The sequence below is a fragment of the Cyclopterus lumpus genome, chromosome 3 (assembly GCF_009769545.1).
Source record: "Cyclopterus lumpus isolate fCycLum1 chromosome 3, fCycLum1.pri, whole genome shotgun sequence".
Lineage (NCBI taxonomy): Eukaryota > Metazoa > Chordata > Actinopteri > Perciformes > Cyclopteridae > Cyclopterus > Cyclopterus lumpus.
In genome coordinates, this window is record NC_046968.1 from 26,319,798 (window position 1) to 26,333,373 (window position 13,576).

General features: G+C 39.9%; 1 protein-coding gene across 1 annotated transcript; it reads right to left on the reverse strand.

Moving 5' to 3' along the window:
- Positions 1-2,752: 2,752 nt before the first annotated feature.
- LOC117728786 (guanylyl cyclase-activating protein 2-like) lies at positions 2,753-6,315 on the reverse strand. Its single transcript, XM_034529638.1, has 4 exons — positions 6,118-6,315; positions 5,874-6,023; positions 2,987-3,095; positions 2,753-2,874 (listed from the first exon to the last, which is right to left on the reverse strand). The coding sequence occupies exons 1-4, from the start codon at positions 6,313-6,315 to the stop codon at positions 2,753-2,755; spliced, it is 579 nt and encodes a 192-aa protein (XP_034385529.1).
- Positions 6,316-13,576: the final 7,261 nt, after the last annotated feature.

Sequence of the window (13,576 nt, forward strand, 5' to 3'; positions counted from 1 at the left end):
CCAGTAAATGTCGTTAGTAGTTTTAAATTGCGCACACACAGCCTCATTATTTGGGTATATTTGTACATAATTAGCAGATTTTGACAGTCATATATATAAAAATATTCACACCAACTATGATGTGAACGTTTTTTTTGTGATTCTGGGGGACCCTAATGACGTCATCCAGGTTACCTGGGCTGAGGCTTAAAGTTACACACAGGGATCTGGAACTTAAAAAGCATGTATTATTATCGATTTTGACCTTCACTTGAGAGGTCTGAAGATATTGAAGGTCTTCAGGAATTATTTTGGAACTCATGAGTTTCCTGCACACAAGTAGCTCTGGACCCATCCATCCACGGACTCCTCTGAGCCCCGTCGACGAGCTCATCCAGCGCAATCTGACCTGCACCGCCAACGTAACACCTCTTGAAGGAATTCTTCCCGACTAAATATTAAAGAAATCTATTCTTGGAGGGATTTTGTTCGAGGATTTTGCTGTTTTTTTTAGTTTGTGGTCAACATAACATCACTGTTCACATCGACCTCACACTCCTGCTGAGTAGTGAAGTTGGTTGGTTGGCTGGCTGGTTGGCTGGTTGGTTGATTGGCTGGTTGGCTGGTTGGTTGGTTGGCTGTTTGGCTGGTTGGTTGGTTGGTTGGTTGGCTGGTTGGTTGGCTGGTTGGCTGGTTGGTTGGTTGGTTGGTTGGCTGGTTGGTTGGTCGGCTGGTTGGTTGGTCGGTTGGTCGGCTGGTTGGTTGGCTGGTTGGCTGGTTGGTTGGTTGGTTTGGCTGGTTGGTTGGTCGGTTGGCTGGTCAGTTGGTCGGCTGGTTGGTCGGTTGGCTGGTCGGCTGGTTGGTTGGTTGGTCGGTTGGCTGGTCGGTTGGTCGGTTGGCTGGTTGGCTGGTTGGCTGGTTGGCTGGTTGGTTGGTTGGTTCAGACTCCAGACTCCAAACTAAAATATGGATTACCATAACATTTTGACATTCATGGAATAGGGCTAACCCTAACTCAAAATGATCAATAATAAGTTTAGTAATCACTCAACTTTTTTATCCAGCACAATAAAAAAAAATACTTGCTTACTTCCGATACCTTGCACAACTAATGAATTTCCCATCAGCCTCAGCTGTACTTTGGTGTTGAGTGCTAAGTCATTGTTAGCATGCTGACACGCTAAGAACAGTTCACCTGTGAGCATGCAGGCGTGCTCACGTTAGCGGTTAGCTCCAGTCACCACTGAGCTGCTGAGTGAGAGAAGGGAAGTTAAAAGCACAGGGACAAAAGTTTTAAAGCACGAATGATTGTGAAGACTTTCATTTGAAGACTGAAACATTTTGACTTCAAAGAGGCTTTTGTAACTCACATGATTCATGTCAAATGTTGGAAAGATGCTTGTCCATGTCCTGGGAATTCGGTTGTGTGCCGTGTGTTTGTACTCCGAAACATCCTTTTGTACTCGTGCGGGTACAAAGATCCACTGGGGATCTCCAGGATGCATGACCTGAGAGAGCTCCTGCTCTCCTTCCTGTGTCTGTATTGTGACCCACGTTGCATTATAATCACACCTCTGCAGCAACTTATTATTTAATTTGAGAAATAACCACATACAGATGCTTTCTTAAAATCACATCCTGAAGACAAATCATCCAGTGTCCTCCTCGCGGCTGCTGTTGACGGCCCACTCTGGAACTGAGTGTAATAACTGAGGCCTATTTTTAGCCAAAGTCTTTGGCAAGCATGTGTTTTAAGCAGTAATCCACACGCTTGATCCCATCTTTAACCTTTTGTGCCTCAGGGTCACTGGTAATCTTCATGCTATTGCTTACTACATTTATGATTCATACTTGTGACTTCACTACTTCTTTGTGGTCCTAGGATAGTAATGGCATGCTTTATTAAGTGTTTAACCTTAATTTATTGATTTTTTGTTTGTGTTCATCAGTTTCACTACTTAAAGCTATACGTTTCTTACTGTGATGTAATTCAAAGACTAACAGAAAAGGAGTCACCACTGTATATGTATTTATTGGTCCCCGTTTTCAGTGTTGGTGTTATGTTGAATCTTACACTTTGAGTCAGTAACCTGCAGTGTGACTCACAGGGGGAGTCATTAAGTGAGAGAAGGAAGAAAGATATTAGCAGACATTTGTACATCTGGGAATCAGGACATGACAATGACTTGTGATTGTTTACTGAACTTTAATTCATAGGATAGAAAAACAACAACAGTATTCAGGGAAAACAACATTACTTACAGTATGGACTTTAATTCAATAAGCACTACGCAGGCGTAATAGTGTTCTTGTAATGTTATTTTTTACAAAAAAGAAACGAAATGAAAAACAGTAAAAAAAACAAATAGAAATGCAGACAATCATATTCACATATTTACACTTTTTAAAAAGAAGGCTGTGACTTGAGTACTATATATATATATATATATATATTATATAATATATAAATAATATTTATATATTATTGTATATGTATATTAATATATATATATATAAATAATATTTATATATTTATATAAATTTATTTTAGTTGCTTGAATAGTATTTTTAAGTAATTATTCTTAACGCTATAAACTTACTTATTATAGTTTTGCTACTAAAAGCCAACTGATTGCCAGTTATGAAAAATTTCTTCCATTCTTCAGTCTGTAAATTAGAAAAATGTAAAATGTGTCTTTTAATAAATCTTTCCAAACATAATTCAAAGCCTAGATTTGAACCCTTTGGCCACATGAAAACGTCCCGTGTCATTTCAGAAGTGTGCTCTCCGTTGCTCCAGCACCCATCCAGCAGGGTTCATGTCCAACTGCAACATGTTGAGCACCCAGGGGTCCTCCTGTGCGCCTCTGATGAACTCCTCCAGGTTAATATGACCTGTGAAACAAAGAAATATCCAAAGTCTGGATGAATGTTATCTGTCAAAAAAATAAAATATTCCCTCTACGAAAGTGTTTTTGTTGCATAACATGCCGTAACTATTGCTTACCATCACCATCACTATCGACGGCCCGTAATATTCGATCCGCAACCTCATCTGCTGTAAGTTGTGGATCACACATGTCGGTCTTTATGCCTTTCTTTATCCGATAGAGGCTCTACATAAAATACAAAAATAAAAACGTTATATTTAATGTTATTAACAAATGAAATGTCAGCCTTTTTAGCACAAGCTGCTGCCCTGATGCACTGTAGATTGAATACATGAAGATTGACTGTTTTATACACTTATTCATTTATTATCCCATGCAAGTTTTTGTTTGATTTAACAAATATTACTGATGGATTTCAATGCATTGACAGCATTCAAGCCAGTTTGCCCATGTCCGGCATTGCCTTTTTGTTTTGCTTTAGATGCAGAGTAATCAATCAGAGAAAAGATTCCTGTGTTACCAGTTAAAATACACAATAATATATTGCTATTGGGAAAACTGTTTTTATCTGAATGAAAAAGATTGGAATCCAGCAGAGAATAATGAGGTTCAGACTTGGACCTGAGTGATCATATGTTATAATCTGCTCCACCTACAAGATTGCACATTGTCACACCTTTAACGAGCATGCAGTCGCCAGAGCAGATGTGGGCTTTCTAGTTTTCTGTGAGCCACAGACATGTTGAATATATATACTTTAATATCAGCCTTGTATCAAGCTTTGCAGAAAACGCACAGTGTCTCTTGGTTACGGTTAAAACAATAATAATAGTAATAATGTAACAATGTTGTACTACGAATCTAACTGCAAAAACTGCAGAAACGTAATTGTAATTTTTTTTTACATTTATTAAAAATGTATTTAACCAGGAAAAGCCTCATTGAGATAAAATAAAGAGTGTCCTGTCCAAGACAGCAGTAGCACCTTTAAATTCACAGCATAAGTAAAAACTGTCATCATATCCCAGTTCAGACAGGTGCACATACCTCAGTCAAAAAAATATCTACAACCAGATGAACCTTCCTCCAACTATTTCAATCTATTTTTAAAAACACCTAAAGAGACCGGCTCCCATAGACCCAAATCAGTCTGCAGCAAGCCGCAGGAGCAGCAAACCTAAATAGCCCTGCGTATACACACACACACAGCAGCTTTGTACACAACTCACAGCGCTGTACACTGTACATGTCAACATCCACACATTTATACACACTACATCCTGGAGGGTTAGTGGCAGCTTGCACGGCAGCCTCAGCCATTAATCTAAATGTATGTACAATGCCAAAAAGTGTTCTCGCCGACTGGGCTGTAACTGGCTGCCAGATGGAGGAAACAATGATGTACGTTAGCACTACTCAACAAGATCATTTGAGACTTGTGGATGACCAGTAAAAAGATTGTATAATATCTATGTCTATTCAAATTGGAGTAGTCCGTAATACTTTGTGTATTCATTGTATGCTTCACAAGGAATAGACTTGCATTTAGCTTACATGAATATATTGTTCTTCTTCTACTTTAGTTTGAGAACTATTAGCAAATATTTTTTTTATACTGTAGAGGTAGATATCTAGCATTCCTGAAAGCCCCTCATAGGATAGACACTGTCGGACATTCCCGAAAGCCCTCATAGGATAGACACGGTTGGGCATTCCTGAAAGCCCCTCATAGGATAGACACTGTCTAGCATTCCTGAAAGCCCTCATAGGATAGACACTGTCGGACATTCCTGAAAGCCCTCATAGGATAGACACTGTCGGACATTCCTGAAAGCCCCTCATAGGATAGACACGGTTGGGCATTCCTGAAAGCCCTGATAGGATAGACACGGTTGGGCATTCCTGAAAGCCCTGATAGGATAGACACGGTCGGGCATTCCTGAAAGCCCCTCATAGGATAGACACAGTCTACCCCTCATTGGATAAACACGGTCTAGCATTCCTGAAAGCCCTGATAGGATAGACACGGTCGGGCATTCCTGAAAGCCCCTCATAGGATAGACACAGTCTACCCCTCATTGGATAAACACGGTCTAGCATTCCTGAAAGCCCCTCATAGGATAGACAAGGTTGGGCATTCCTGAAAGCCCTGATAGGATAAACACGGTCTAGCATTCCTGAAAGCCCTGATGGGATAGACACGGTCGGGCATTCCTGAAAGCCCCTCATAGGATAGACACAGTCTACCCCTCATTGGATAAACACGGTCTAGCATTCCTGAAAGCCCCTCATAGGATAGACAAGGTTGGGCATTCCTGAAAGCCCTGATAGGATAAACACGGTCTAGCATTCCTGAAAGCCCTGATGGGATAGACACGGTCGGGCATTCCTGAAAGCCCCTCATAGGATAGACGCGGTCGGGCATTCCTGAAAGCCCCTCATAGGATAGACAAGGTTGGGCATTCCTGAAAGCCCTGATAGGATAAACACGGTCTAGCATTCCTGAAAGCCCTGATGGGATAGACACGGTCTAGCATTCCTGAAAGCCCCTCATAGGATAGACGCGGTCGGGCATTCCTGAAAGCCCCTCATAGGATAGACGCGGTCTAGCATTCCTGAAAGCCCTGATAGGATAGACACGGTCGGGCATTCCTGAAAGCCCCTCATAGCATAGACGCGGTCTAGCATTCCTGAAAGCCCTGATAGGATAAACACGGTCTAGCATTCCTGAAAGCCCTGATGGGATAGACACGGTCGGGCATTCCTGAAAGCCCCTCATAGGATAGACACGGTCTAGCATTCCTGAAAGCCCTGATAGGATAGACACGGTCGGGCATTCCTGAAAGCCCCTCATAGGATAGACACAGTCTACCCCTCATTGGATAAACATGGTCTAGCATTCCTGAAAGCCCTGATAGGATAGACACGGTCGGGCATTCCTGAAAGCCCCTCATAGGATAGACACGGTCCGCCAATCCTGAAAGCCCTCAGGGTCAGACTTACATCTACTATTGAGCGTAGTTCCTCCTTGTCCACAAAGCCGTTGCCGTCTTTGTCATACACCTTGAACGACCACCGCAGTTTATGCTCCAGGTCTCCCCGGAAAACAAGATTCAGTGCTGCCACGAACTCGAGGAAATCAATTGTGTTGTCCTGAAAAAAAAGGTAGGATGAGTAAGAACAAGTGGGACACAAATCCACATGTTGGTCAAGATGAACAGTGTGCCAGGCTTTTTTACTCTCTCACATCATTTCTGTCAAAAGCTCGAAACATGTTCTCCGCGTAATCGGACGCTTCTCCCGTTGGGTCCACACCAAAGAAACGCTTGAACTCGTGCAGAAAAAGTAGTCCGCTTGGGCACTCCATGACAAACTTTTTATACATATCTTGAATATCTTTGACGTCGATCTCCTTACAGTTCTCCGTTTGCTGTGTCTGCCCCATGGCTGACCTGTAATTCAACCGTCCATAGTCCGGAAACCTTTGGGTATGAACTCCACATTGGAGTGGCCAGACTTGAAATGGGCATCTCATAGTCTTAGGTGTTTTTCTTGTTGTTGGCGTTTTGTTTTTTTAAACCTGTGGAATCCCAAAGCTCCGGTTCGCCTACGAGATAGGCGATTAGTGTGGCCTCGGGATTACGGCGGTATTATGTTGGTGGGGTTTTCTCACTGAGTTAATTAGGTTTGCAGCTAAATGTGGGTCCAGGCCAAACTCATAGGAAGGACTCAAATTACTCCAACATGTAAATTGCAGGTTTGTTCATTCCAATAGTATGGAATACTTTATTTTGCCACTGCTACCCTCCCCCCCCCATAAAAAAACTAGATCGTCAACATGATTGTTACTTGCTTTCAGCAAAATTACATTGCTTTTCACCCATTTTTTATATGCAAAAGATTATGGTTCGTCCTATTTGTTGATTTGTTTGAAATTTCTTTCGAAACTTGGGGGCAAAAAAAACAAAGAATGAATTTGGAGGCATGTTTTCTGTACACCTGATGAATGCAGTCCAAACTACACTCATTACAGTCGCTGTGGCAACCCAGACCCCAGAACACGCTTCTGTAAACCACATAGTCTACTTACTCAACTTAAAATAAGTCAATGTTGACTTTCGTTGTTTTACAGAAGAAACAAACAGTGGTCTCCTGAGTGAAAGTCTTGTGTTGGTTTGACTCATGAATCACTCGTTTGACCGAATGCAGCATCAACATGCAATATATTCCCGGCTTGCAGAAACGCTTATTGCCAACATGGAGGAAAATATTTGAAATCGCTGTCTTTAACAGCTGGTCAAGTCGCGTAGGTTTTATCCAAACTTTTTCTCTCAAAACAGATGCCTGTTGTTGTCTTGTCTATTCAACGTCAAACTGAGCTTTGACAAGCCTGCAGCAGCAGTTAGTACAATTAGTCATAACGGATGAAATAAATGATGAAGTATACCAGTTTGTCCTGAACAAGAGTGCTCTTTACTTACATGTACCTTCATCAGAGTTATTACCCTTAACCCTGTTCTACTTTAGACCCTTTTAAAACTGTTTTTCCTTGAAAGAGTTGACCTGTTGGCGTCCTGTTCATGTCCTTAATCAGTTATAGTGTTGTTTTTTTCTGTTTGGAAAAAAAGACGCTAAGAGGCTAAGGCGCTCTAGGTCGTGCTAATTTGGAATAGGTGTATCAATCTCTTTAATTAGATTACATACGCTCTGCGGATAGGCTAGGGAGACCAGATCCCACAGGATACCTCAGTGCGTCCAACGACGTGTTATGTAGCTGACGGTCTCTTATTGATCGGCGCAAAATGTTACGAAATTGTCCAGCTTCCCAACGTTAGAGTACAGCATAGAAGAAGTGTAACCGCTGATTTCAATCCGGCCTCGACAATCCGGCCTCGACAATCCGGATGAGCATGAAAGAAAACGTTCTTCTCTGTTTAATAATTCCAGATGCATAGTTATGGATTCCTCTCGTGCCGAAGATGTCCGGAACGTGTATTCGAACAACCTGTTAATTGTCTCTCATGGTGTTATATTGTATTCGTGGGCACTTCACGCTCAGATAATTGATATTCTCAACACATTCTGGAATATGTAATGAGGGATGAATTATTTTTTGCTTATTATCCGTGCAGAATAAGGTTGGCGGTAGTGGACCAGCTTCCTGCTGCTGCTCTTTATCCACATCTTGAGTTCCTAGTTTGCTACCTTTTTGGTGCTTGGATAATCTAGTTTCATTTTAATTGTGTCAGGAACACGTGGCAAAGCAATCAAATCCACCATGGTTGTTTAGGCTCCACCCACACAGTATAACAATGGGACCACAATGCCAGCGCTGCTGTCCAATGCTGGTAAAAATGGAGCCTCAAGCATCCATTAGAGTTTATGCAAATACACAAACATATAGAGTATAGTTCAAGTGACCAAATGCAAAAGGTCAGATTGTTTGGCCATATGGAAATAAAATATTGAGCTGCATTTCTTTCATTCTAAATTTAGATAATCCAATTGCCCCAATTATTGGGACACACCGTTACATAGGTGGCTCTTCTCTCATTGCTATTGCCAACCTGCAGTCTAATATATCTCAATTTCTTCAACATAAACTTGTTTAAAATGTTGATTCAACCAAATTAATGGTATTTTATATAAAATAATCCTGTCCACTCTCCATTCTCAAACCCGTCAGCGTTCTCAACTTGAAACTGTTGAGCGTCACGAATATTTAGCCGTAAATAAACGGCTCCTTAATCCCAGAAAAGACTATTTTCTATGACCTCATACGACAAGATATATTGAGTCAAAATGAGTAGACGGCACTTTGAAGATCCTGTGTGGCTTAAGCATTCAAACATTTCTCACCTCTCCATTGTGGTAAGCTCATTATAGTATTATGTAATAATTGATTATTTGTCAGTGGCTTTTACATTTTATATAAATGTTTTTTTCCCTCTATGCAGTAGGCATTACTTTAAAAAGGTCTTATTACAGTTTATAGTTAGATGTTTACACTGAACGTTAAGCACCGACAGCGTCACATAAAAAGGACTAACCGAGGTCTGAAATAGACTCGCGGCCATTCATCAGCTCCGTTGGGGCCAAGAGAAGGTTTTACTCAGCCCGTCACTAAGAGGATTTAAGGAAAGCCATAATGAGTCATTCCAATCGTGCTTTGAAGTTGCCAGGAAAAAAAAGAAAAAAAGAAAGAAAACAAGATTGGAAAGTGATATTGTATTATAACACATGCATATTATTTCCATGATACTCTGTATACCTTTAGTACCTTTAGTACCTTTCTAATGATGCCCCAACACCCATGTCGGTCTGGGCCGATGACAACTTTTATACGTCTGGTCCCGCCGGTGAAAAGGTGAATAAGTACTTGAGCAGGGGGGGGGGGGGGGGGGGGGGGGGGGGGGGGGGGGGGGGGGGGGGGGGGGGGGGGGGGGGGGGGGGGGGGGGGGGGGGGGGGGGGGGGGGGGGGGGGGGGGGGGGGGGGGGGGGGGGGGGGGAAATGGTTTGTTGACGCTTCGTCAATTATGTGTAACCGAACGGTCAGAAAAAGCCTGATGGGATCAGGGATTCTCCACTCAGGGCTCTGACCTTCACAACCTCCTGTGAACTCTTCTCATGTCAAGTTTCACCTTTGCAGGTTGCGTCCCAAAAAAAGTGATTAATAGATCACTAATCATTAATAGAAACTACAACCAAAGCATATATTTTAATATATAATACAATTTTAATGATATTGTCAACAGAGCTGAACATTGAACACTGTATATTTAATGATTGCAATAAACTTAAACTTTATTACTATTGTCAATTACATAAATACATGACATTTGAGCATGACGTGCACATGTGTACAAAAGGAGCCAGTGAGTATATATATATATATATATATATATATATATGTTCCAGTAATGTGATTAGTCTTTTGTTGTTTTAATTATTATTATTGATCATCATTATAGCCTGCAACATGCATCACAGCCAATTAAGAGCCTATTTGTGTAGAAGATGATTTGTTTAGGGGCATAAAAGGTCAACTGATGAATGGAAAACATTTTTCTTTTGCAGAATTACTGCATGTCTGCCGTGTGCGACCATGTCCACTAGATGGTGATGCTGGATCACGGCCAGAGCTGTTGCATTGTGGGTCACAGGGTGATTTACGCCACACGGGTTATTATAGAGGCACTGAATGTAGGGGATGAGATGATCAGTGCAAACAATTGTCACAACAACATAGCATCGGCATCTCGGATTAAATTAGTTTTTCATAGCTTTCAACATAACAATCACATTAAATCGAATCAATTCAAAAGGGATTGTATTACTCTCAAATGCATTTATCAACATGCTCATTGCAAAACATATTGGAACATGTTGGTATACCCGCTTCTCTGTTGCTGAGCAATATATACACATTTCACATTCAGTTTATTAGCATTACCAGAGACATTGTTGTATCAGTAATGGAATATGGAAACCAAAAAAACATTGGTACAAATTACAAAAAAAGGCATCTTCAAAAGGGCGTCAACATGTAGTTAATTTTTCATACCCTCCTTCCACTGGAATCAAAATGATTTGTGCAAGATATACATTTCTATACGGATCATGCAGATGACAACACAATGCTGCTTTGTGTGCATCACACTGCATGCATAATGAATAAAGTACATCCCACACTTTGCATTTCAAATCTACTGACCGATATTCTGCCAACTCAGTTTTTAAACAAATGTAAAAAACTGAAAACTATTTTTATTTTACCTAATTGAAAAAAAAACAAAAAAAAAGGAAAACAGTGCTTCAAGGTCCCACTGAGTGGCTTTTAAAAAAAAAAAAAAATTGTTTTTATCCGAAGCATTCAATCCCATTTTACGGTTTTACAGTTGGAACTTCGGTCACATTGTAACAGGCGTGTTTGCCATCTTTTGTGTGTGTGTGTGTGTGTGTGTGTGTGTTGGAACGACAGCTTAAAAATAGACATAAAGACAATGTTGAAAGCGCGCAGCGACACAAAACACTTGAACACTTGAATGGCTTTTTGTTAAATTTGAGACTGTGATCACAGTTCTAAAAAAAAAAAAAAAAATCACTGTGGGAGCCGACACTTTCATGCTATTTCATGTCGCCTGCACTCGAATGTCCACCGGGTGATCGCAGAAGATTACATCAACAGCAGCGCCAGAGCTCCATTAATCATACCCTTTTCATCTATTACTCATATCTTATACAAGCTCTCTGTACCTCCACGCGTTACCTTCTACCTTATATGCTGCCGGAGGGGGGAAGCTTCTCTTCTCTCTTTTGTCTTCCAACAAATGACAAATAGGAGGTTGCACTTTGTGAGCGAGCTTTTAAACTTTGAATTAAAAAGCAGTTAACAGCATTAATGTGCTTGGTTGTTAATAATTTTAAAAAAAGAATACGTGGCAGTATTTAGAATTGATTGAAAGGCTTTTTGGAGGTTAACGCGGTCCACTAGCTAATAATAAATAATTGGTTCAAGTTGCAGTCCCAATCTTTGTACCCGCCATACGTCTGTTGTCATCACATCATTGTAAACAAACTGTAAAAGGGTCCGTAGTCCCCCAACATTTTTTATAAGGCTTTATATGCATAATATGTGTCAATTGATGGATGCAGCAAAGGACGAGAGACTCCAAATGCAGACTGGCAGATTGAGAGAGGATACTTTAATATTGAAGAAAAAACAACAACAACAACAACAACAAGTGAAAGACTGAGAGATTACACATTTGACAAATATTCCATGCGGCGACAAAGACGAACCGACGGCGAACAAAAGAACTGTGTTGGTACAATCAGCGAGTTACCTGAGGGGGCGACAGGTGAGCAGGAGGTCAGGGGACTGCAGGGCTAACGAGGGGCCAGGTGAAACTAATCAAGGGCTGGTGATATATAATAAATATATATGTGTGTGTCATCATGGGATTGTAGCAAAAAGTAATGTTTAAAAAAAGATATATAAATATATATGTGTGTGATCAGACCGAATTATGACACATCATGGGATTGTAGCAAAAAGTAATCTCTGTAAAAAAAGATATATAAATATATATATATATATATGTGTGTGTTCAGAACAAATTATAACACATCATGTGATTGTAGCAAAAAGTAATGTTTAAAAAAAAGATATATAAATATATATGTGTGTGTGTGTGTGTGATCAGACCAAAGTATGACACATCATGTGATTGTAGCAAAAAGTAATGTTTAAAAAAAGATATATAAATATATATGTGATCAGACCAAAGTATGACACATCATGTGATTGTAGCAAAAAGTAATGTTTAAAAAAAGATATATAAATATATATGTGTGTGAGCAGACCAAAGTATGACACATCATGGGATTGTAGCAAAAAGTAATGTTTAAAAAAAGATATATAAATATATATGTGATCAGACCAAAGTATGACACATCATGTGATTGTAGCAAAAAGTAATGTTTAAAAAAAGATATATAAATATATATGTGTGTGATCAGACCGAATTATGACACATCATGGGATTGTAGCAAAAAGTAATGTTTAAAAAAAGATATATAAATATATATGTGTGTGAGCAGACCAAAGTATGACACATCATGGGATTGTAGCAAAAAGTAATGTTTAAAAAAAGATATATAAATATATATGTGTGTGAGCAGACCAAAGTATGACACATCATGGGATTGTAGCAAAAAGTAATGTTTAAAAAAAGATATATAAATATATATGTGATCAGACCAAAGTATGACACATCATGGGATTGTAGCAAAAAGTAATGTTTAAAAAAAGATATATAAATATATATGTGTGTGTGTGTGATCAGACCAAAGTATGACACATCATGTGATTGTAGCAAAAAGTAATGTTTAAAAAAAGATATATAAATATATATATGTGTGTGAGCAGACCAAAGTATGACACATCATGGGATTGTAGCAAAAAGTAATCTCTTTGGATCGATGGGTTGTCGTGGTGAGACGACCGATTAAGGCAAACGCAAGCTGCAGTTGTAGAGCATCCCTTAAAGCCACCTTTTGGTTGACCCCCCCCCCCCCCCCCCCCCCCCATCCCTGAACTGGAGCAACTGAGTCTTATCTTTCCTTCGAGGACTGATCATTTATTTATTTACCCCCCCACCCCTCCGCATTTCAAGGAGCAGAAAAATGTACACGGGCCCCGCTGTTTTAGGAGCTTTATTTGTAGATATCCAGGGGCTTTTCATTAAAGCTCACATCCTTCGCAGTGTGAGCGGCTGCATTCACTGCGTTCTCTTCAGATGTGATGCAGCCACAGAGATCCTGAAAGCCTCGTACTGCTTACATCTATTAAAAGCCATCAGGGCACTGCAGCATGTAAACACTCCCCCATGTGAACGCGTTCAGCAGCCCACCTCCTCCCACTGTCGTTCAGACTATTTATGTTTAGAAATTAGTTTTTTGTGTGAGTGTTGGTTCGTGTTTTCCAGTGTAATGGAGAAAAGAGAGGGCCTTAATATAAATAAAAGGATATCTATATATATATATATATATATATATATATATATATATATATATATATATATACACACACACACGTGTGTGTATGCGTATATATTTAACCAGAAAAAAATCTCCTTTACAAGATATATATATATATATATATATATATATATATATATATATATTCTTTAAATACAATGTTT